At 49.6% G+C, this 22,070-nt stretch overlaps 1 protein-coding gene and 1 long non-coding RNA gene across 10 annotated transcripts in view; one reads left to right on the top strand and one right to left on the bottom strand.

Moving 5' to 3' along the window:
• Nucleotides 1-22,070, bottom strand: part of DAAM2 (dishevelled associated activator of morphogenesis 2) — a 979,794-nt gene that overhangs the window by 15,914 nt on the left and 941,810 nt on the right. For 6 of the 7 annotated variants that reach the window (XM_050787574.1, XM_050787571.1, XM_050787570.1 and 3 more), the window contains 13 exons: nt 21,061-21,394; nt 19,966-20,076; nt 18,474-18,577; nt 17,345-17,411; nt 15,555-15,672; nt 13,442-13,580; nt 10,720-10,778; nt 10,396-10,580; nt 9,503-9,802; nt 4,937-5,044; nt 2,616-2,642; nt 1,510-1,616; nt 339-423 (listed from right to left, as the gene is read on the bottom strand). In XM_050787574.1, the coding sequence (XP_050643531.1) occupies nt 339-423; nt 1,510-1,616; nt 2,616-2,642; nt 4,937-5,044; nt 9,503-9,802; nt 10,396-10,580; nt 10,720-10,778; nt 13,442-13,580; nt 15,555-15,672; nt 17,345-17,411; nt 18,474-18,577; nt 19,966-20,076; nt 21,061-21,394 (1,744 nt within the window). The remainder of the gene's footprint in view (nt 1-338; nt 424-1,509; nt 1,617-2,615; nt 2,643-4,936; nt 5,045-9,502; nt 9,803-10,395; nt 10,581-10,719; nt 10,779-13,441; nt 13,581-15,554; nt 15,673-17,344; nt 17,412-18,473; nt 18,578-19,965; nt 20,077-21,060; nt 21,395-22,070) is intronic. The other variant, XM_050787573.1, reaches the window with a different exon arrangement.
• LOC126952840 (uncharacterized) lies at nt 1,571-21,067 on the top strand. Of its 3 annotated transcripts, none has more exons than XR_007725037.1 (4): nt 1,571-1,647; nt 1,970-2,123; nt 6,689-6,769; nt 20,970-21,067. It is a non-coding gene; the product is annotated as an uncharacterized LOC126952840 (long non-coding RNA). The 3 variants fall into 3 exon arrangements; XR_007725036.1 differs by lacking the exon at nt 20,970-21,067 and adding an exon at nt 7,298-9,508; XR_007725038.1 differs by lacking the exons at nt 6,689-6,769; nt 20,970-21,067 and adding an exon at nt 4,982-6,116.

Here is a 22,070-nt window from a genome sequence, read left to right as displayed (position 1 = left end):
AGTCCAACTGATGATGTTCTCGTGTGTGTGTCTTTCCCAAAGGATCCCAAAAACCAAAAAAAAAAAAACTGAGGGGGAAGAGATTTGGGGAAGATACCACTATTCCTCATCTGACTTTGCCTTGGGAGCCATGGGAGAATGACTCCTGGAGAACACGCAACCTTTTCCAGCTTTCCCCCAGAAGGGCTGGCCCAGGGAGGTTTCTATAAACCTTCCCCCTAACTCTTCCAGCCTGATTTCTCCTTGACCCAAAAATCGTAGCCTCTCTGGGGGCTGTTGGGAAGGGGCATGGCTGCCCCCTGGGTTCAGTTCCCCTTCCTTCCCACGAGGGTCCTCACCTGCTCCAGCATGTCCTTAGCGAGGTCCTCCTGCTCATCCATCTTCAAGATGGCCTGCCGGATCTCCTCGTTAGAAAGCTTCAACCTAAGGCAAAACCCCACCTCAGTCCAGGACAGCCTTCAAACCTTCTTCTCCAAAAGGTACCACTTTGCCTTCCCTCATTCCCTAACATGGACTTGGGAATGTATTTAATAGTACTCCCCCCTCACCTCCTCTACAAAGCCTTCTTAGACTAAACGAGTATGATTCAGTCCATAAACTTGATAATGAGCATTTTAGTGTCAAAATAGAGACGTGAGGGTCTCTGTTCTCTTGATAATCCATCAGAGCTGATAGGGGCCATTTGGGAGTAAAAGAGATGTCTTCAATGTAGACCAAAGGGACAGGGCAACGAGTTCCTGATCCTTTTCCTCCTCCTCATGCTTAAAAAATGCACAGCATCTCCACGGGAGGACAGGATTATCGGCAAGCCACTAAGAGGGCAATTTCCTGCTGCCTTCGTTCTCAGAACACAGAATCGCTCTCAGTCTTCTGACAGCGCCTCAGCTCCCACACAGCTGTCCCAATCAGTCTTGCCGTCTGGGAGATGGAGAAGCCACACAGCCCCATAGCCCTTCCCTATCCCCTCCACATGCACCCCCATTGGGAACCCTGGGGATTGAGAACTCTTTCCACCATCCAGTGGGGGAAACTGAGGCCGGGGGGCTTGTGAGAGGAAAGGGGGGAGGATGTCTCAGAGGCAGCTGGGGCAGCACTAAGAATAGTATGGGAGGTGGTGCCCTCTGACCCTGGCTCAGGCAGGAGGCCCCGGTACAGAAGCTGTGCTGTTAGCGCAGATACTGCCCTGTTTGTTCTGCAGCCGCGGGAAATGCTTAGGGGCTGAGATCATGCTGCTCAATGGCCTGAGCCAAGCGAGGCCCTCCGTGGGCTTAGAGCAACTCAGCCGCCAGATGCTGACCAGGCTGGGCAAGGGCCTCGTGACTGGGCAGTTTCCTGCCTGCAGAGCCCCGAACTGCTGCTCAAGGCAGGTTCCCAGGAGACAGTTCTAGATCAATGCCCTCCCCTCCCGGGGGACAGCAGAGAGGGAGAGGCCCAAGACTGCCATCACTCCATTCCTCCACCCCCTTTGTGCCCCAGGCATTCAACCCAACCACCTTCTTGTGCACATACTTGGAGAGAAGGATGATGCAGTTTTGGGCCCTCCGGCCGTCAATGACCGACAGCTCTTTGACCTTGCGGGAAGCCAGGTAGATGTCCTCGGTGGAGCCCAGCTCTTTCTGCAACCAACAAGTCAAGTGGACGGTTGAGGTGTGTGTTCCCTAATCCTCCTCTTACCCACCCCGCAACAGCCACCTCCTACCAATCCAGGAATGCTCCTGGCGTGAGGGGAAGGGGGAAGAAAAAGACAGGAGAGAGAGGAGGGGGGCTAATGGCTAGCTTTAAGAGAAGGTATCTGGGACTTTTCCATAGGCTCCAATGGGTTGGGGAAGGACACTGAGGAGTCCCCCAACCTTTCTTTAAGAAATTATCCATTCTGGACAACGAGGGAAGGGGCTGTGCCAGCGGGTCAGGGCATGACTGATCCCTGTGGCTTTGGGCAATGTGACGTAACCTACCGTGTCTCCCACAGAATCAACTCCCACTCCCACTGCCCAACCCAGAGGCCTTCCTCAGGCTTATGCTGAGAAGCTGGTTGCAAACCCCCAGAGGGAACAGTTACTGACTCCTAGGGACTTTAGGCACAGCCCAAGGTGCCCAGGTGGAGAGCATCCACAAGTTCAGAGGTATGGAAACTGAGGCAGAACTCTCTCCTCTGAGTCTCAGCAGGCAGGTTCCAGAGAAATCATTGATCCCGCCCCACTCCTTCTCTTGGGCCCCTGGTGAGGTAGACAGGAGGCTGTCTAGTGTGCTGTGCTTCCTCCGGGAGCTTCAGGGGCCACCTTGCATGGTTATCTGTGTGAACTGTGTAGTGCCTACCCTGTGTGTCCTTACAGGAAAGGCTCTCCTTTGGCCTGGTGGGTAAGACAGTAGACCTAGAAGCCTTCTCCTCATTCCAGGAGACATTGACCTCCACTGCTGCCAGGGGTCTATTTGATTACCTCCCTCTGCTGCATTTCCTCTTTCTCTTTGGGGGCCCTCTCCCATACCACCCTGTATGAATGGGGGATAAGGTAGAAGGTGGAATGGACAAGTCCTCTCTGTCTGGCCCAGTACAGAGCAGCAGCCCAGGACAGCAGTTAAAAGTTGGAGTGGTCAGAGCCCCGAGAGTAACTCACCTGCTGAGAAGGATTAGTTATCAGCTCCTAGGCGGCAGCCACAGCCAACAGAATTAAACATGCACAACATTAGCCAAGACATTTGGGGACCCAGAAATAGCATGACAGACAGGGGGATCCCTCAGCATCTACACTGTCCACTTTGTCCCAGTGAGACCCATGGTTGGAGACAGGCACCCGTAAGCGGCACTAGACAGGAGCTGCTTCTAGCAGACATGCACTCACGGAGAAGCCAAACGAAGCGGAGATCAGGCAGCTCCTCGCATCTGCCCGGTGGGACCACCACTCCCCAGTCAGGGCAGACCAAAGCCCTGAGTTCTCCCACCCCAGGCTTTGCTGCCTGTTCTTCCTTTTCCTCTGCTGAAAATGTGCAGAGAGGGTAGAGGACATTCCTCCATCCTGGGATGAGTTCACCTTTCTAAACAGGGGAGGAGTCACAAATGAACTCTATCTGGAAGCTCCAGAAAGTTGTGTTTATTGAGGCAGAGGAAAGCAAGTGTCCTTGAATTTGCTCATTGTCCCTCATCTGTCCTTTGATGTACAATGGGAACTGAAGAGGCACAGCCCACACCTCTGTTCTCCCTGACACCGATGGAGTGGAAGCTACCAACTCAAAACCCGCATGGGGCATAGAGAAGACCATGACTCCCAGGACCTCCCCCGCCCCACAACCAGCTGTGAGAGGAGGAAACAAGGTTCATACGGCCTCCGGGATCTCTCCAGTCCTGCTGCTGGGATTTCAGTCCCAGAGACTGGATGGCCCACTGAGTGAGGGGAGGCAGGTGATTGCACTGTGTGGGCTCAGCGAGGTGAGAGGGACAGGACAGGAGGCCTTTCAGTCTTAAATCTTCTCAACTCACCAAGCTGGGATGCCCCAGACCCAGTTTGTCCAAAACCCATAACCTTTCCTGACTGGCCCCATCCCAGCCTCACTTCAGGGCCCTGGAGCATGGGTAGGCTGGGCCAGAGCCCTGTCCTGCAGAAAGACTCTCAAACGAGGAGGTGGCCTGCGATCACCAAGCCTGGTACGCTTGCCACACACTCCTCTGTCCTCAGCCCCACTTGTGGAGAATTGGCTCCCAGGAGCCAGTGCTCATAAGAGTTCCTTTCAGCTCCAGCAGCCTTAGCTGCCAGCCCGACATGGGCATGGGGTTAAAAATGTCTCCTGGAATTAGGAGTAGAGAATCTGATGCTGTGGGCACCCACATTTAAACAAACAATCATCTGGCCAGAGCCCTAGGAGCGGCTGCATGTGTCCTCGGTCATCCACAGATCGGGGCTGGGCAGAAAGTGAGCTAGGGCACCCTCTCCAGCTCAGTGGGGAGCCAGGCCACAACAGCCAGCCATTGCCAGGACCCACTCATTGGCACCGGGGAAACCCTCGAGACTGAGGTCCTAGGCTAAGTAGAGAAAACAAGGAAGATAGTAGCCCAGCCCCAAGAGGGATCAGTCCCTCTGGGGCGGGGCCAGAGAGAAAGCAATTCCCTGAGGCTTCTAAGCTGGTCACTCTCTAAATTGACTTAGAGGGAAGGCCCCCCGCTGTGCCTAGTTACCATGCGGATTCCTGGGCCCCAGCTCATCTCCTGAATCACATTCATTTGAGGGTGAGGTCTGAGAAGCAACCCTTTTGGCAGTCCCCACAGGTACTCGGCACAGTTTGAGATTCCCACCTCAGGAACGCCCTGCGTTCTGGCAGCAACTCACCCCATACTTTCTCTGTGAGTGGAGGACCAGACTTGCTGGCAGCCACCTGTACAGAGAGCCTTGAGAGCAATATCCAAGGCCTCCCCAAGCCCAGCCCCAGACCCCTGAGTGACGTGGAGCAGCACCTTCTGCCTTCCTTGCAAGGCAACATCCCCTGCTCGGTCTCATAGAGGTGTTAACAGACAGAATGTGGTGGAAAAGTGGTTTGAGAAGTGATTATGCCTTCTAAGCCTAGTCCCTGAATCCTGGGCCAGAAAGAGCAAGGGTTCACAGTGGTCAGGCCTTGTGACTCTACCTCCGATGCTCCAGGATGGAAGAGAGAAATGGACAAAACACCGTGTCAATACTTGGTGTATAAATATGAACCATAATACAAGGATGTTTCCCCCTATAGCCTGTGCACCTCTACTTCATACCTACATCCTCGGCAAGAATAAAATCATCACCTCATAAAGAATAAAATCATTCAGTATACATGAGAGGAAGGAAGGGGAGGAGGAAGGGAAGGAAGGCAAGGCAAGGCAAGGCAGGCAGAAAGAAAACAAGCTGAGGTTTGGCTTCAAGGGTATGGTATATGGAAGTTAAAACCCAAGAGGCCAGAGGGTGTAGGCTCTTACCTGGTGCCTTTGATAGGCTGAAAACATCTTTTCAAAATCCTCTAGGTCCAGAATCCGAAATACCTGCATGTCATCAATCTCATTCCATACGGTGCCAGGGACACGCTCCTAAGATTCAGGGTAGGGAGAAGACCCCACGGTTGGCCCAACTCTGTCATGGAGATGCCCCATGCCTCCCTAACCGCACTTATCTCCCAACTGCACATACTACAACGACCAGGATTTCAGACCTTCAGAAGGGAGTCGGTTGCTCCCCTCAACTTCCAACTTTCTTGAATACTCTGCTCCAGGGTAGAGGCCAGAGACAACCCCCTTCTCCTCCCTTGTGCATGGAGCCACATGTAAGCATGTTCTAGAAATCACTGGGGGTGCTGGGGGGATGGGTAGGCAGTAGGAAAGGGGGTGCACTTCACTTTTTCCAAAAGCAAAGTCAGAAGCTGCGCTCTCAGGGTACTTCACACAGGCCCACTCCCCCTAAAGGGCAGGGTGCCTGGGAGTCACTCCTGTCCTTGGCTGCCATCATTGGAAGATTAAAGCCATACGTATTTGTGATCCTCAAAGCTGCAGCACTGACTGTATTTATGTATCTCCGATGGTTGTTTTCTTTCCCAAGGGTCTTCTTCCCACTTTCCCAGATTCTCAAAGTGGACAAATACCAAAGTTTGGGACCTGGCACCTGTAGTGACACTGCTGAGACCAGCAAGACTCTGCTACAATTTCCCTTTGGGCAGACCCAGGGAGGGTGTTACTATCCTTTACAACAGGGTTTTACATTCCAAGATGTCTCCATTTAGGCCTTACCCCATCTCTGTGTAGGACCTTTGCACTAGGGTCTGGAAAGGAGCTGTTAGCCAAGCCAAAAGAAAAAAGAAAAAAAAAAAACCCTGGAAGTCTCGTAGCACCCTGCTGATGGCCCAGAGCACAGCGAGCCAAGCTCCTGACAGGGCGTTCCAACCCTCCCCTCCCAGGAATCCCCACCTCATCTAGAGCTTTGCTGTCCTTCAGCACAGAATCTCCCTGCCTTCCTCTACCTAGAGCACAGCGGGGAACCTCGTTTAATGCCTCCTCTTCCTCTTTCTCCCTACAACTCCCCCTCAGAAAGACTTGGAGAGAGAAACATACCTTTCACTCACTGTTATTTTCTTAAACTCTGGAAAGGGGAGGCTAGGCCAGAGTCAGGGGGTGGGGGCATTCCTGTGGCCTTCTGAAGGCCAGGGACCCTCTCGTGGAATGCGGCTGGGAAGCTTGGAGCAGCAAGGGATACAGGCAGCTGGCCAACCCCAACACAGATGCATTCTTTTCATGGCAGAAACAACCGCTGTGTATGAGTGTGTATGTGTGTGAGCGTGTGTGTGCTCACAGAAGCACGCGTGGGGTAGGGGAAGGGACTACGAGAGGAGTCGGGCTTCTGGAAAGGGGTGTGTGGGAGGCAAAGAGAAGATGAGAAGGGAATGGAATCAGGGAAGGCAGAGACAGAGCCGGCTGAAGCAGCGTGCAGCCGGAGTCTAATCTGCAGGGAGGCCTCCCTCTGCAGCTAGGACCAGGGTGGAGGTAGGGAGAGAGAAGCCTGCAAGAGTAAAGCTTCCTATCCTTCTCTATTCTTGGTGAGGCTGGGGTAAGAAGAAACGGGCTGGAGAGAGAAAGCTGGCTGTTCCACACTGGGAAGAATTTCCCGTGAGACAGCCGACTAAGCTCAGGCGCGCTCTCTCTCTCTCTCTCTCTCTCTCTCACTTCTTCCCAAACACTGCCCAGCCCACCCCCAGCTTCTAGCATCTGCCAGAAGGACTTGAGGCTCTTCGAGGAGGTATAACTGAGGTCCGGAACCAGAAAGCGGTAAGTCTGTTCCTAACATTCCCTACATGTTGACACTCACCACGTTGCCCTGATATGCCCACCTTGCATAATTCTCGAATTTAATTTTCTCACCACTCTGGCCAAGAGCCCATCATCTCTAGTCTAGACTCCTGGGATTTCTGCCCGCTGGAGATATCCTTCACATGCCAGGGAAAGCTTTCTCAAAAGTATGTTTCGTTATGTTTCCCCCGTGGTGCACTGCCTTTGGGGTCAGGCAGGCCTAGCCTGCTGACACTCCCGGCCCTGCCATTTTGTGGGACTGTGGGAAGATGGAGGGATGAGATTTTTCTCCCATGTCACATAAAAGGAAACTGAGTCTCCATCATGTTTTTTTACCTCACCAAGTTGATGTGAGAATTAAGTGAGATAACATACTTCCAACATACCTGGTAGGGCTACTAATAGTAACCTATTTTATGAAGACTTTCTATATGCCAGTCACTGTTCCAAGTACTTTGTATGTAGGAAGTCAATTAATCCTCACAGCAATCTCTTTTTTTTTTCAAGCCGGAGTGTTGCTCTGTTGCCCAGGCTGGAGTGCAGCATGTAGCAGCGCAATCTTGGCTCACTACAACCTCCGCCCCCCAGGTTTAATTATCCTGCCTCAGCCTCCAGAGGAGCTGGGATTACAGGCATGCGCCACCACACCTGGCTAATTTTTGTATTTTTAGTAGAGACGGGGTTTCACCATGTTGGCCAGGCTGGTTTCAAACTCCTGACCTTGTGATCTGCCCGCCTTGGCCTCCCCAAATGCTGGGATTACAGGTGTGAGCCACTGCATGGCTGCAATCTCTTGAGATGGACATTATTATTGCCCCATTTACAGATCAGGAACCTGAAGCTCAAATGATTCCATAACCTGCCCCTGTCACACAATTAAAAGCTTGGGATTGGGGTGATAAGTTCTCAAAATGTTATTTAGAAGCCTTTCACCTTTCCCTACTTCTCCAAATGTCCCCCACTGTCTATTCCAACAAACCCACACTCTCCAGTATAGAAATGAAACTCTGGCCTGCTCTGGGCCCCTGGGGAATCTGTGCAGACTTCACTGTTACTGGACCCAGAGAAACTCCTGAGCACACAGCTTCATATGATGAAAATGTTGCAAAAATATTACTTGCTTTGGCTGTCCTTCCTTCATCATTGATGTGCATGATAACTTTTTATTACATCTTTAAAATCTTACATTATAAATTGTGACAATAGGAGACAAAACGTTATTTCTCTTTTTACCACAATACAAAATGTTATTTTCTGATGGTGAACAATGAACCTTTCTGCACAGCCTGCAGCCTTTGGTTCTGCAGAGCAGTTGGCCTACTCATGTGCAGTTTGTCTTTCTGGCTCACCTCATGGCCACAGAGCACCCACAGGGTACAACTGTGCAGTGCACCTGTCACCAACCTCAACAATCTTGCTTTGAATGCTGCTAACAGGTGGCTCTAAAGCTTAAGTAACTCAGATTGGAGATGTTATCAGAGGCCTAGGAAACTACAAATGGGCTGTGTTCACACTTCATCTTTCCACCTAGATTATAAAGCCAGAGGCAGAGGGAATTTTCGAGATCATCTCACACATGAGCAAACTGAGATACAAGTTGAGTGATTTACAGAGGTTGTACGGCTAAAGCCACACCTGGTTTGGTTAGAGCCTCACCCTTAACTCATCCCAGGCTCTCTAGGTGTTTCTTTGAACACGCTTCCTAATTTGGCAGATCCTAAGCTCTGAGAGGACAATGGCATTTTCTTACTATTCATCTACCTGGTCTGCCATTAGGAGAAGAGCCCTAATAGATAGCTGACCACCTACTTAGCAATCTTGCATCTCTTGACTCTGCATTTGAGCTCACTGAAGCTCAGACACAATGGTACAGTTATGAGTTCACCAAGAGCTAGTCCAACAGGCCCATAGGATAAAGTCAGTGTGGAATCCATTCATCCCAGCTTCAAATCCCAGTGAGCCAGCCTAACTGAAACCAGTTACCATGCAGGTGTTTACCTCAAGGACAAAGCTCCTAGTCCTCCTAATAGGACTGCCATTGTGCAGAACCAGAGGCAGGGCTTGGTCCAGGCTGGAACTGGCCTTCGATTGCTAGAGGTCTAATGCAACCAAGGGCATCTCTACTCTATGCTCATGAGAGTCCCACAGAGGAATTGACCCCCACCTGTGGTTCTGGGATTGGTGCTTATTAGTGGATAATACTCATTAGGGTCTCTCACTGCTGGTCCAGACATGAGGCTAGTGTGTACAGCTTCCCCCAGGAAGATGTCAAAATGGATATGTCTTGCCATCAAACTCTTTAGTCCTTTGTATACATTGCCCTGATCTTTCTCAAAACCTAGATGCTGGCCCAAGCTCTTTGCTTATTTTTCCATTCTTTCCTTCAAATGGACCCTGTCCTTGAATTCTACTCAGTGTTTGTCTTGCCTGTGACTCCATTAACCCTGGGCAAACACAAATTCCATTTGTAGACGACTTTGTCAACGTAAGCATTGCCCCATGCCAAGCGTCTCTCCCAGGGTAGGTATTCTCCCCATGGACCATGAGCTGCCTGGCACAGCAAACCCACTTTTTACATCCACATGACTGCCCTTACCCACCACCAAAGAAAAGACCTGGAGTGGAGATCTGCAAACAAGCGGCAGGCGGTCCCTGAGGCTGACTGCCCTACTGTAGAAGAATGGGCCCGCCAGCCCCTTCCCAGATGCTCACCTCATTCAGCTTCACCCAGTTGAAGGACTTCAGCGGGTGGGAAGGCTGGGGAACACGCTTTTTCCTGAGTGGGACGTCACTGCTGGGGTAGGGGTCCTGAGGGAGGGGCAGGCCCATGCCGAGGCAAGGTGGGGCACCTGGGGGAGTCGGGGGTCCCCCGGGAGGAAGGGGTGGTGGTGGCGGAGGGGGACAACAGGCGAAGGGCAGAGGAGGAGGGGGTGGAGGCAGGTCATTGGTTGTCATTGAGGAAGACAAGGTGAGTGGGCCCCCAGGGGGTGGTGGGGAAGATACAGGGCCTGTCTGTGAGGAAACAGAAAAATTGCAAGGACAAAGCCATTAGCACCAATGCCATTCGGGTCTCCCACCTTGATTCCTCTCCTTACTCCTAGTCGCCTGCTATACTAGACCCCAAATCCTACCCTTACCTTCTACACGCATTTGGCCCCATTTTCTCTCTCTGCATCCAAACATCTAACACACACAAACACACACACAACACCATCCCCACAGACAGACACACAAGTCACACACACAGGCAGTGGACAATCAGAGTCATAGCCATCACAATGCAATTGCAGGATTGATTTTTGCAGTTGTGTAGGTTACTGACTGTACAAGGTCTCCAACTGAGAGACGGAAGTGGATCCAATTCCAGCTGCACTCTGCTGTCCAACGTGTGCTTCCTGGGACAGTGTCACCCGAGGAAGGGACATTATTTTTCTAACTAACACAAAGGTGCCACCTGTACAGCCTCGAGGGTCTCTTCTATCCTGGCCCAAGGTCTCCATCTCTCTTCTCCCTCATGTTGGGCCTTTCCCACACCTGCTCTGGCCACCCTGTCCTGAAGCCCAGGGTCTTGGCTCAACTATGTAAAGGGGGAGATGTTTGCGTACTGAGAGTTCGCTGAGCTGGGCTACCAGCTCTGCCACTTGTCCCCGAGCCTGGCGCAGCTCCTGGGACTCCCGGGCCAGCTTGTCCTTCATTTTGTTCAGCGTCCGCATCATCTCTTCCTTCTCCAACGTCTTTGTCTCGCATTCCCGCTCCTTCCTCTCCAGACGGCTCATGAGCTCCATATGTTCTGGAATGGGGGTGGGACAGGAGAGGAAACAGGAGAGAATGTGAGTAATGTGGCCCCTTCCCTGGAAGGACATGGAGTTATGGGCTGGGCAGGGGAAGGGCATGTGGAGTGGACAGCAGGCTTAGGCAGAACCCCTCACCTTTCCGGAACTTCTCTGCCTGGTCTCGCCACTGTTTCACTTCGTTCTCGTTGATGAGCCTGGCAGGGCATAGAGGGAAGGGGCAATGTGATTGTTGACCATTGACTCACAGCTTCCCAGGAGACACCATCTCTCTACCCTCCAGGTGGGGACCCTGGTCTCCAATCTGTCCAGCCACATCAAGGGGGCTAGGATTTAGACTTCCCGGGTGTCTCTCCAGGTCCCCTGCCCCGTTCACATTATGTGTCTGTGGAGACCGTGAGAGAAAAGACCTTTAGATACCTTATAACCTGGCCCCTTTGTGATACAGCTGGAGCTACTGAGGCTCAGAGAACAGGGGTAGATTGATTAATGGTAGAACTAGGACTGAACCTCAGGCTCCCAAGAGTTGTATCATGACTTGCACCTCCTTGTAAAAATAGGTTTACCTTTAAAAGAGATCAAAATATTGGCCCTACCACGGTCCAGGTTTCCAAAGACCAATGTGTAAGAGCAAGAGACATCACCCACACCAGCAATACAGACTGAGTGTGTTCAGGGTGACACAGATGACAGCCTTGTTCATGCCAAGCTCTTGAAACTGTTCAAATTTAGCTTTTACCTTGACACCAAGGCCTAACAGAGGTGAAATCCCAAAGCGAGAGCCCAAGAATCATTTCCTTTACAAATCTGAGAATGTGGAAGAGTTAGACCCATGACGTTTAGACCCAGGACACAGAGAACAGAGTATGGAGAGGGAGATATTTGGTGAAGATATTTCTTTGAAGAGGGCCGCTGCTATTATCCCCAAGATGCTACCTCCTTCATCACCATCCAGGGAAGGGGTTTCTTTGGGCTCTCTCCTAGAGTTCTGATTCATGTTCCCTGAAGTTGGGAGGGAAGCAGGGTAGACTGGGGCCCTACTTGGAGCCAAGCAAAGCCCTGGGAGCAAAAGAAAGAGAACATTGCTGTGCGGAGCCCTGCCAGCACTCCTAGAGTTTGTTGGCACAAGAGATTGCATGAGGGTTGCCCATGGGTCAGATGTAAGCCTCGTGGAGGAACTGGGGTGTAGTTATTACAGTCCCGTGCAAGGGGAGCTGTTTCCACCTGAGCGAAAAGTGGGAACATCTACACCATAAGTCTACAGGCACTGGACTGCCAGGGAACCAGGGGCTGACGGAAGGGCTGGAAGCAGCCAGCCAGCTGGAACAAAAATCCGGCATGGCCAGCGAGCTAGGTTTTGTAGTGAGAGGCACCCAGCAAGGAACTCCTAAAGATTCCAGGAACACACTGATGTCTTTAACCATATGCCAAGGTGAGAGAGCAGGGAGCCTGTTTACTAAATTACCTTATCAAGTAAGACCTTTTCCCTTTTTCCTTCCTGTTCCCCAGGCTGCCTCTTCAGAGGGCCAGACGGGTTAATAGAAAGGAGGAGTGGGAGATAGAAGGGGTTACAGGGTAAACAGAAAAGGCAAATATCACACACAGACATATGTGTACACATATGCACATACACATGCATACATACACACCCATTCCAGTTTCCTGGCCCTAGCTGGTGGAGGAGAAAGATTTAAGGCTAAATCATATCTAGAATGTCATGATTTTTGTCGTCCTAGTTGTAGATTTCAGACTGTGTTGCACTTGAAAGTGATCTTAGGACTTCTGTTACCCAAGAAGGGGTAAAAACTTCATTGGACCTGAGGAGTTTTTAATCCTCTAGCAGTGGAAAAGATTGCCTACTAAATAGCGTAATGAATTAGTAGGAAATAAAACTAAAGTTACCTTTTGATCACTTTCCCAGTTGCACTTGTCCAACATACCAATTAGGATTTTAACTACATCAACATCTGACTATGCAAATGAAAACAGTAGCAAGAATAGCTGGAAAATAATTGTCTACTTGGCTTTGGAATGCAACATAATGAATCGAGAGCCAATTTATCTCCTTTAAGGGCAAGTGGCTCAAACTCATACTGCAAGTTAAGTAAAAGCTTAAAATTAAAAATTAGTATGTTAATGTAAGGCCTTCTTATTAACTGATGTAAATTTAAATTTGTTTCTCTGTGTTTCTCTATCCAAGGTCAATAAACTATGGTAAACCAGAAGGCCTTAGGCTCTGACAACCTTATCCAGCAACCTCATGATTGAATGGTCAGGTTCTACACATCAGTGGTCAGCAAACTTTCTACAAAGGGCCAGAGTAAATATTTTAGGTTTTACACACCATGCACAGTCTCTGTCACTTATACTTGTGTTTAATGTTTAAAATGTAAAAATTATTATTAGTTCACGGGCCATACACAAATAAGCTGGAGGACTGGAGTCAGCCCATGCACAACAGTTTGCTGACCCTCCTTCTATGTTAATGTGTTTAAATTCCCCATCTATCCAACCCATGCAGTGGATCGTCGAGAGTCGAGAACATGCCCAATACACCTGTGCTGGCTGTCCAAGAGAATAATCACTAGCCACGTGTCATGTGGCTATTTAAATTTAAATGAAACAACCTTTAAAGTCAGTTCCTTGGTCATACTAGCCATGTGTCAAGTACTCCATAGCCACATTGAACAGTAACAAAATGGCACTTTTTTCATTAGCTTAGAGAGTTCTGTTGGACAGTGCTGCCCCAGACTCATTTGGGGATGACTAGGTTGTGAAAGGGAGCTGAGGTTTCGCTGGTGAGACCAGAGAGAGATGAGGAAGGTGGAGGAAGACAGGGCAAAGGCTGGCCACTGCTCACATGTTGACGATGTTCTTGACATTGAAGTTCTCCAAGGGAGCCAGGTCAGGGTCCACACCCCGCTCATCCTGGAGGACAATCTGCTGGAGGATGCGGTCCAGGAGCTGCCACTGCTGGAAGTAGCCACCGTTCCGTTTGTCTGAGGGATGACAGGTATCATATCTTTCCTGAGCCCTGGAGTCCCCTAGGGCCCATCCTAGAGTCACTGCCTGGGCTCTGGCTGGTGAGGCATGCCCTTCTCCACCCATGGTAAGCTCCCAGTCTAGAGGAAGAGGCAATGCCATTGCTGGTAATGGCAACTCACTGATTCAGTCATCTCTTGATTATCAGCAACTAGACTTCTACGGATGTGTCAGCCACCTCCCCAATATACTTCTCTACTCGCTGAAATACTTTCTGGCTGCCTTTCTTCCTTGTTTGGACCCTAAGCATACTATGCCCAGGAAATGCAGATTGCTTTTTACATTATCTATAAAAACCACCTGCTCCAAAATATTACATGCTGAATAATGAAGTCTCCAGGGAAGTTTTTTAAAAAAAAGATTTTAGTATTATCTACACTATTACTCTACAGAGAAAGATGAAGGGAAACTGATTACAGGTGTGCACTGAGAGTCAAAATGAGTTAGAGAAGTGCTTAATGGAATTCAAGAAGATTTCTTGTGGAAGTGACCTTGAACTATGAAGGTAAAGGCAGAGTGTGTTGTGTGTGATCTCACAGACTCTCACTCTCATCCCCTCTAATGATAGTCATCTGGCTGGACATGGACTTCCTTTTTATGTAATAACCAAAAACTCTCTTTCCTTGGTCCTTAATCCCTAGCATTTTATCTCTATTGACCATCATAAAAATCCAACAAGTTCAATCCTGACATCAAAGCAAACCACAATGCCTACAAGGTAGAATACTGAGTCTGCAAAGTCCCATTTTGGGGCAGAGTAGAAGAACCCATTCACATTGCCCATGGAACAGGAAACAGAGGAATCCCTGGGAGCACAAGAAGTCAGGTTTCCCAGAGATGTATATATCCTCCATGAAGACCTTCTGCAATGAGCTTTGGAGAACTGATAGCTTCTTAATTCAGGTCACTGCGTCTATCCTGTCCACCAGTCTACTGACACATGCGTCGCAAAGTGGTATCATTTACCGTCTACCTTTCACCCAGCAAAATCGTGTAAAGCCAGGTCACTAGCTCACAGAGGCAGAACATGTTTTATCTCAACCCTTGACCCCACAGAAACCAAAATTCTTTCTCTATGTAAATATCTCGCTGAGCCTCAGGTTCATTCACTATTCAAATGGACATAATGTGTATTCCTTAGGTCTTTCTAAGGTTCAGAGATGATGTGCTAAAGGACCTCACATCATGCCTGGCCCAGAGTTGGCACACAATAAGTCACAGTTGCCATCACTGTCACTATGATTGCTGACACCACCAACATCAACCATTATGGTGGGCCACACGTGTTTTCAAAATATTTTCTTTGTGAAGAGCTTAAGTACCAAGGGGTACCGTTAAAGCTCATTTCAAATTGCATTCTGGAGTGGCTATTAGCAATTATGTACAATTTATTCAATCACTGTGCACACCTGGATCTTAAGAACTTAGCCATCTGCTCCCGTAGATGCTGACATTTGGTATTTGTAGGCAGAAGCAGGGGCAAGAGTGTAAGAGGGGAAGCCAACAAGGACGAGATAAAGGAGTTGATAAAACCTTAAGAAAAAAACAACCATGTTCATTCCACATCTGTGCTACTCCCCCAAGCACAAAACTTTTTGGAACTCCCCAACATGACTGATCTCTCCCCCATCATGAGCTGAACGCTGAGCTATTTAATTTTGCAATGATCAAGCTACTGTTTCTGGACTAGGATGTTGGAGTTTCTCAGGGCCAAGTCCCCAGCTCCTTCCCCAGATGACAGTGGAGGACCTGGCCCCCAGGAGGGAAGGAAAAGCAGGGGCCTCCGTCATGGGGCCTGGCCTCCCAAGAGCAAGTGCACAGGGAGACATGGTCACACTCCCCAATCCAGGGAGGTCCTAAAGTCTTGTCTCAACCTGCCCCAAGTCAAGGCTCAGGCCAGTCGAGGGAAGCAGCGAGTACAGGGTACTCACAAGGCATCTGCAGGCAGTGGTGCAGCACAGAGAGCAGGCAGGGGTAGGCCTCTGTGTACTTCAGCTTCCTGTGGATCAGCTCGAACATCTGGGAAGCACTCTTGGTGTCGATGTGGACCTGGGAGAGAAGAGGGCACAGTGATCGGGGGGTAGGCAGCAGAGGAAATCAGCAGGAGAGAGAAGACCCTGCTTCCCTCCACTACGCCCTGTCTCCTAGGAGAGGTTTTCTTCCCCTGCCTCTGGCCCAGGCTTAAAAAGAGAGAGACAAAAGGAAGAGGGAGACAGTCAATTATGTAAACTAGAGTTTCTCTGTCTCAGCACTATTGGCATCTTGGGTCAGATAATTCCTTGTTGTGGGGCCTTGGGGCTGCCCTGTGCATTGTAGGTTGTGTGTCAGCACCCCAGCCTCTCCTTAGCAGATGCCAGTGGCACCCCCTCACACAAGTCAAAATATCTCCAGATGTTGCAAATGTCCCTGGGGGAGATGAGAGCAAACTCGCCCCTGCTTGAGAACTACTGATCCAAACTCAGGGAAGGGAGCAGGGGCATAGAAGTTTCAAAGTAGCAGGTGGCATGTGGCGCAGGTCCACCACCTGGGTTCAAACCCCAGATCTACGCTTTAGTTGTGCGATGACAGGCAAGCTGCTTATCCCCTCTAACCTCTGTTTCTGTATCTATAAATCCAGGGCTTTTGTGAAAATATAATGGGATGCACTCAGTGACTGTAAAGCACCACCCAAAAGTAGCTTTCTATTTGGATAGGGATTTTATAATACAATAAAGCAGAGTTGTGTGCTTTCAGGGTTGCTGAGGCTAAAATGAAAATACAATTTAGTTTACTAAGCATGATCTGGTTAGGGATGGGGAGAGGGGACTCAGGAAGTTGCTGGAAGGCAGGGGAGTCAGCCCAGGAAAGGTATTTGAGACTAATCACATGTAATAACTTGCTCCCTTTCCTTTGGGGGTTTCAGTCTCCTCCTAGGCTGATGCCTTCCCAGGGGAGGCTTCCACAGCCAGCATACTGCCAAGGCTCTGGAAATGGGATGTGATGGTTCATTTTAGGTGTCAACCTGATTGGATCAAGGGATACCCAGATAGCTGGTATGCTCAGAAAGCATTCTTTCTGAGTGTGTCTGTGAGGGTGTTTCTCAAAGAGACTGGCATTTGAGTCAGAGGACTGAGTAAGGAACATCCCACACCAGCTCCACCACAGCACAGGGCCTGGAGAAATGGCTGTGGGGCCACCTAGAGCCCTACTACCATCCTGCCATCGCTCCATCCTGTGGGCTGCTCATCATCCAATTAGCTTAGGGTCTGGAGGAACAAAAAGGCCAATGAAAGGTGAATTTTCTGTCTCCCTCTTCTGGAGCCAGGACACCCTTCTTTTCCTGCCCTTGGACATCAGAACAGTAGGCTCTCCAGCTTTTGGACTCCAGAACTTGCTCCAGTGGCCCCTTAGGTTCTGAGGCCCCTGGCCTTAGACTGAGCCATGCTACTGGCTTCCCTGTTTCTCCATGCAATAACTCCGGCCTGTCATGGGATTTCTCAGCCTTCATAGTTGTGTGAGCCAATTCCCCTAATAAATGCTCTCTCATCTATCCATCTCTATATGTATCCTATTGGTTGTGTTTCTATGGAGAACTCTGATCACAGGACCTGGTCATGGGGGTGCCCACCAGGGAACCAGCCCACACCAGCCCTGCCACAGCACAGGGTCTAGAAAAGTGGCTCTGGGGCCACCAGGAACCCTACTGCCCTATTGCAATCGCTCCACCCTGCCGGCTCCTCACCATGTCAAACCTCCTGGCTAGCTCCAGGTCATCCTCATTCCGCACCATCTCGAAGAAGTCTAAATGTCTAGACAGAATGGGGAGGCAGAGAGATAGACGTTACAGCCAGGACACACCCTTGGTTGAGGGTTACAGCCCCTTTGAGCCCCCCACTGGCTAAATCTGAAAGCTTCATTCAAGCAAAGTGAAGGCAAAATGGGAAAGAAGCTGCTGTTTGTAGGACACCCATTGTCTGACCTTTATAAGATCCCATGACCTTCCTTCGGGGAGGCCAATCTAGGGTCCCTTCACCTTAGAATGGGCTTCTATACTTCGGCACTACTGACATTTTGGGCTTGCTTAGCCTTGGTTGTGGGAGGCTGATCTGTGAGGATGTTTAGCAGCATCCCCAACCTCTACCTCCTAGATGCCAGCAGGACCCCCCAGTGTGACAACCAAGAATGTAATGTCTGCAGGCATTGCCCAGTGTCTCTCAGTTGAGGACATCAGCCCTATGTCTGTTTTCCCCAGTACTTTCATAGGGTCTCCAAGTCAGCCCTCAAAACTGATCTCTCCCTCATTTTCTATCCTCTTGCACACATCCACTCATTCCACCTCAAAAGGATCCATCCTCTGTCTCTTAAAACCTAGTGTAATAAAATAGCCTAAATGAATGGAACAGAACCAGTGCGGCCTCACTGGTACCACATGGGAACATAATTGTGCCCTTGGATCAACAAGGGCTTTATAGCAAGCATTTTGGGTGGGACATTTCTTTGTTGAGCAGAAAGGTTCTATGGGACATTTAGCATTCCTGGCCCCCAACAACCAATACCAGTACTGCCCACCACCAACCAGTTTGAAAACCAAAGAACACCCTCACATATTTCCACATGCCCCCCAGGGGGCAGTACTGCAATGGTTGAGGGCTACTGGGTTCACCTGTCTATAACATCGGAGATGAGACAAGCCGGTCAGCAAAGAGGACAGGCAAGGGCACCCCTGCCCCCCACAGAACTGATTCTGAATCTATGCTGGGTATGGCAGCTGGCCTCCAGAGGAAAGGGCAGCCTTCACAAAGGTCCCAACCATCCCCATCTGAGGCACTGTCCCCGCAGGTTTGCAATGGAGACGGTTGCTTGGACCTTACTTGTCCAGGATGGCATTTTCATGTTGCCGGAGCTTGTCAATCACAGGCTGTATCCCCAGCATCAGGAATTCATACCGTAGATGTAGGCGGAACTCCAGATTATCCTGGGGGTCACGAAGGGAGGGCCAGACTCATTGGCAGATCTCAATTTCCACAACATCCCCAGTGGAGCCCTCATCACCACCCTAGCCACAGACCCAACACACCTCCCACAGCTAACTCACCTGGAGCTGCTTCAAGTCCCAGAGCTCCAAGAAAGAACAGAGACCTTATTTCTTAGTCTAAAGCAAGCCCAGCTTCTTTTAGGTCTCCTGCCCCACTTCCTTCAAGCCCCTTGCCAGTTTTTGCCTTCAGCATCAAAGAGCAGTGTTGTACAGTGACATGGAGCACAAGCTTTGGAATCAGATAGATCTTGGATCTGGTCTTGTGACCTTGGGAAAGCTTTTAGTTTCCCCATTTGTGAAATGGTCATAACATGACTAATCTACAGGGATGACACTTGTTACAATTCCCTGATGAGGTGTGGTTACCAGCTAATCAGAGCACATGACAGCCATGAAAAGCTGGTACCAACAAAGGTGATGTTAGCACCTGAGGGGAAGATTATTCCCCCAACCGGCCTTCCCTAACCCAGGGCATAAAGACAAATTGTTTAAAAAAAAAAAAAAAAAGTTTTCCTAGCAGAAAAAAAGGGAAAGTAAAGATCATTAAATTGCTCCCTTTGCCCCTTTTGTCCTTCAAGTTAACCTTGACCAGGGCATCTGATTGCCTTAGAATTTGGAATGTTCACCTGCTTTTCAAGTTCTTCTACTGTTGCTTTTTTTTTTTTCCTTTGAGACAGAGTTTTGCCCTTGTCCTCTAGGCTAGAGTGCAATCATGCAATCTCGGCTCACTGCAACCTCCGCCTCCCAGGTTCAAGTGATGATTCTCCTGCCTCAGCCTCCCAAGTAGCTGGGATTACAGGTGACCACCACCACACTCACCTAATTTTTATATTTTTTTAGTGGAGATGGAGTTTCACCCTGTTGACCAGACTGGACTCGAACTCCTGACCTCAGGTGATCCACCTGCCTGGGCCTCTCAAAGTGCTGGGATTACAGGCATGAGCCACCACGCCCGGCCTGTTGCTATTTTTATACTTCAAGAATCCCATTCTGACCCCAAAAGTAAGGGAGACCAGAAGGCATACCTAACAGAAGGCACTAGAAGAACATGACCAGCCAACCAGAAAACAGTCCAGAAACAGCTCCCTACAAACAAGGTCCCAAACTCGCCCTCCTCCCACCAATGATTCCCCACCGCCCTGAGCCAGCATCAGCCAGCTCAGCTCTGGGTCTGTTCACAATGCATGATGCTACCTATGCAGGCAACTCCCCAGGAGCCCTCCCGGGTTTAATATCAAAAGCAATTATTGGGGAAGCAACACACTCACACACTCTACCCCAGGTCCAGAAAGTCAGGGAACAGCAAGGGCAAGGAGAAGGCACCCCACCTCTCCAGCTCCAGCATTGAGGACAGCATTGATGAAGGACATGATGGCTGTTTTCAGATTCACTTCATCCCGGTACCGGCCCAGACTTCGGTCTAACTCGTTCAGCAGGGTCTAGGTGGAAACGCAGGACACAGCAGGAGAGGGTTGAGTCCCCCCCAAGTGTGGCCTTTTTGCACCTTTACTCCTGTCGCCTTCACTACCTAGAATACCCCATCTGCTCTCTCCACCTAATCAGGTCTGTCCAATTTACTCTGGGCTGCCCCAAACCTCACCTCTGCCTAGAAAATTCCTTTGCCTCTCCTCACCTCAGTGGCAGTGCTGCCTCACTTCCTCTCCAGTCAACCTTTGGGGCTTGGTCTACATGGTTGAGCAGTGCTTCAGTGCCGCTTTATCATCGTGCTCCAGCTGTTTACAGCTCCATATGTATTCCCTGCCTAGCTCCTTTATGGTATGGACGCTGCTTTTATCCCTTTTCCATCTTCTGCAAAGAGTCAGGACCCAGTTTTGGGCAATAAACTATAGGGTTTGTAACATCAGTTCCCATCTCTATGGACTTACTCTGTGCCAGGCACTGTGCTAAGATACTTCGTATTTACTATTCATCTCATTGACACTTTTCTGGGCAGGTCAGGGAAAGAAAAGAGAATAGCATGGCTGAAGCCCCCAAGGATGATCCCAGTGTTCCACATTAGGCATTGGCTCAAGCATAGCACCTAAAATCTCGATCTCAGCAATTGCACTCAATTCAACAATTCTTGACTGAGCCCCTATCATGAGCCAGGTGTTGAGGTTGGAGATGTAGAGCCCCAAAAATAATGCAGGCCAATATCCCAGCTTCCAGGAACCCACTGACTAGTAAGGAGGACAAGTCCATTTCCCACCCAAACTCATAACTCTTAAGGCCCTGCATGTGTTTTTATACAAGCCTTCGAGGTCCCAGTACTCTTCGCCTGTTACCTTCCAGGAGCAGGCATGCAGACCACATTACCTTCCTTTTCCCCCAGTTTCTGCTGCAAAGAATCTTCAGGCTCTCACTCACGTGTGACATCCTCCGTCCCACCCAGCTGGCATCCCGCCTCCAGCCAGGCCCCTCACCTGGAAGCGGGTTCGCTCCGCTGCGTACACCTGATAGTGCAGCATGGCCTGCAGCACCTTCTTGTGGCCACCAGGCACGAGGCACACAGCACCCAGGATCTCCAGCACAGCCACCTTGGTCTTGCTGTTCTCTGTGCGCAGGCTCTGGGCTATGGTACTAATGGCCTCAGGCTGTGCCAGCACATGTGCCCGCCCCTGGGAGTTGTTCATCAATGCTTTGATGCAGCCGATGAGCGAGGTGTGGATGCGGCTCTCACAGGTGGCATGGTCCATGCTCCGGAGAAAATTTAGCAGACAGGTCAAGCCCTCCAGCTCAATGAAGCGGGTCACAAACCTACAAATCAGAGCCATTAACAAATAAAATGTATTGTATTTGCATATGATTCTGCGTACACTTTGCAAATAGTTACCCACTTACCTGTGCACCACCATGCACCTTGTCCCACCTACAGTAGCTACTTGGCTTATTTGTAGTTTATCTAAAGCACTGAAATCCTATCATCTTCTCCAAAGACTTGTGTCTTATTTGCATTTTAAATACTGTGCTTTTGCATATCATTGTCAGTTGCATAGCTAAAATAGTATGAATGTGAAGGGGATGATCATGATAATTATCAGAGCTGTTAAACCTCAACACTCCTCTCCAGTGAGGATGGAGATTAAGAGAATTACAGTCAGATAATAAAGAGGACTTCCAGATAGGAAGGCCATCAGAGTCATCGAGTCATGGGGTTAAACCTAGGGAAGCTACATTTCAAGGGATCCTAAAGAAAATAGCAGAGTTATCTATCTTGAATGTTAGCAAAAAAAATAATAATAATAATTAAAACCCATTTAGCTCAGGGGTTCTTAATTTGGAGTCTGTTCTGCTGAAGAATCTATGGATAGCATTCACAGATCCAAGGACTTGGGTGGGAAAAGAAAATTACATTTTTATTTTTGGTAACTTCTAATTAAAATTTAGCATTTTCCTCAATGACGAATATCGGCAATAAATGACAGTAGTAGTA

The sequence above is a fragment of the Macaca thibetana genome, chromosome 4 (assembly GCF_024542745.1).
Source record: "Macaca thibetana thibetana isolate TM-01 chromosome 4, ASM2454274v1, whole genome shotgun sequence".
Lineage (NCBI taxonomy): Eukaryota > Metazoa > Chordata > Mammalia > Primates > Cercopithecidae > Macaca > Macaca thibetana.
This window is presented reverse-complemented; position numbering and strand designations above follow the sequence as displayed.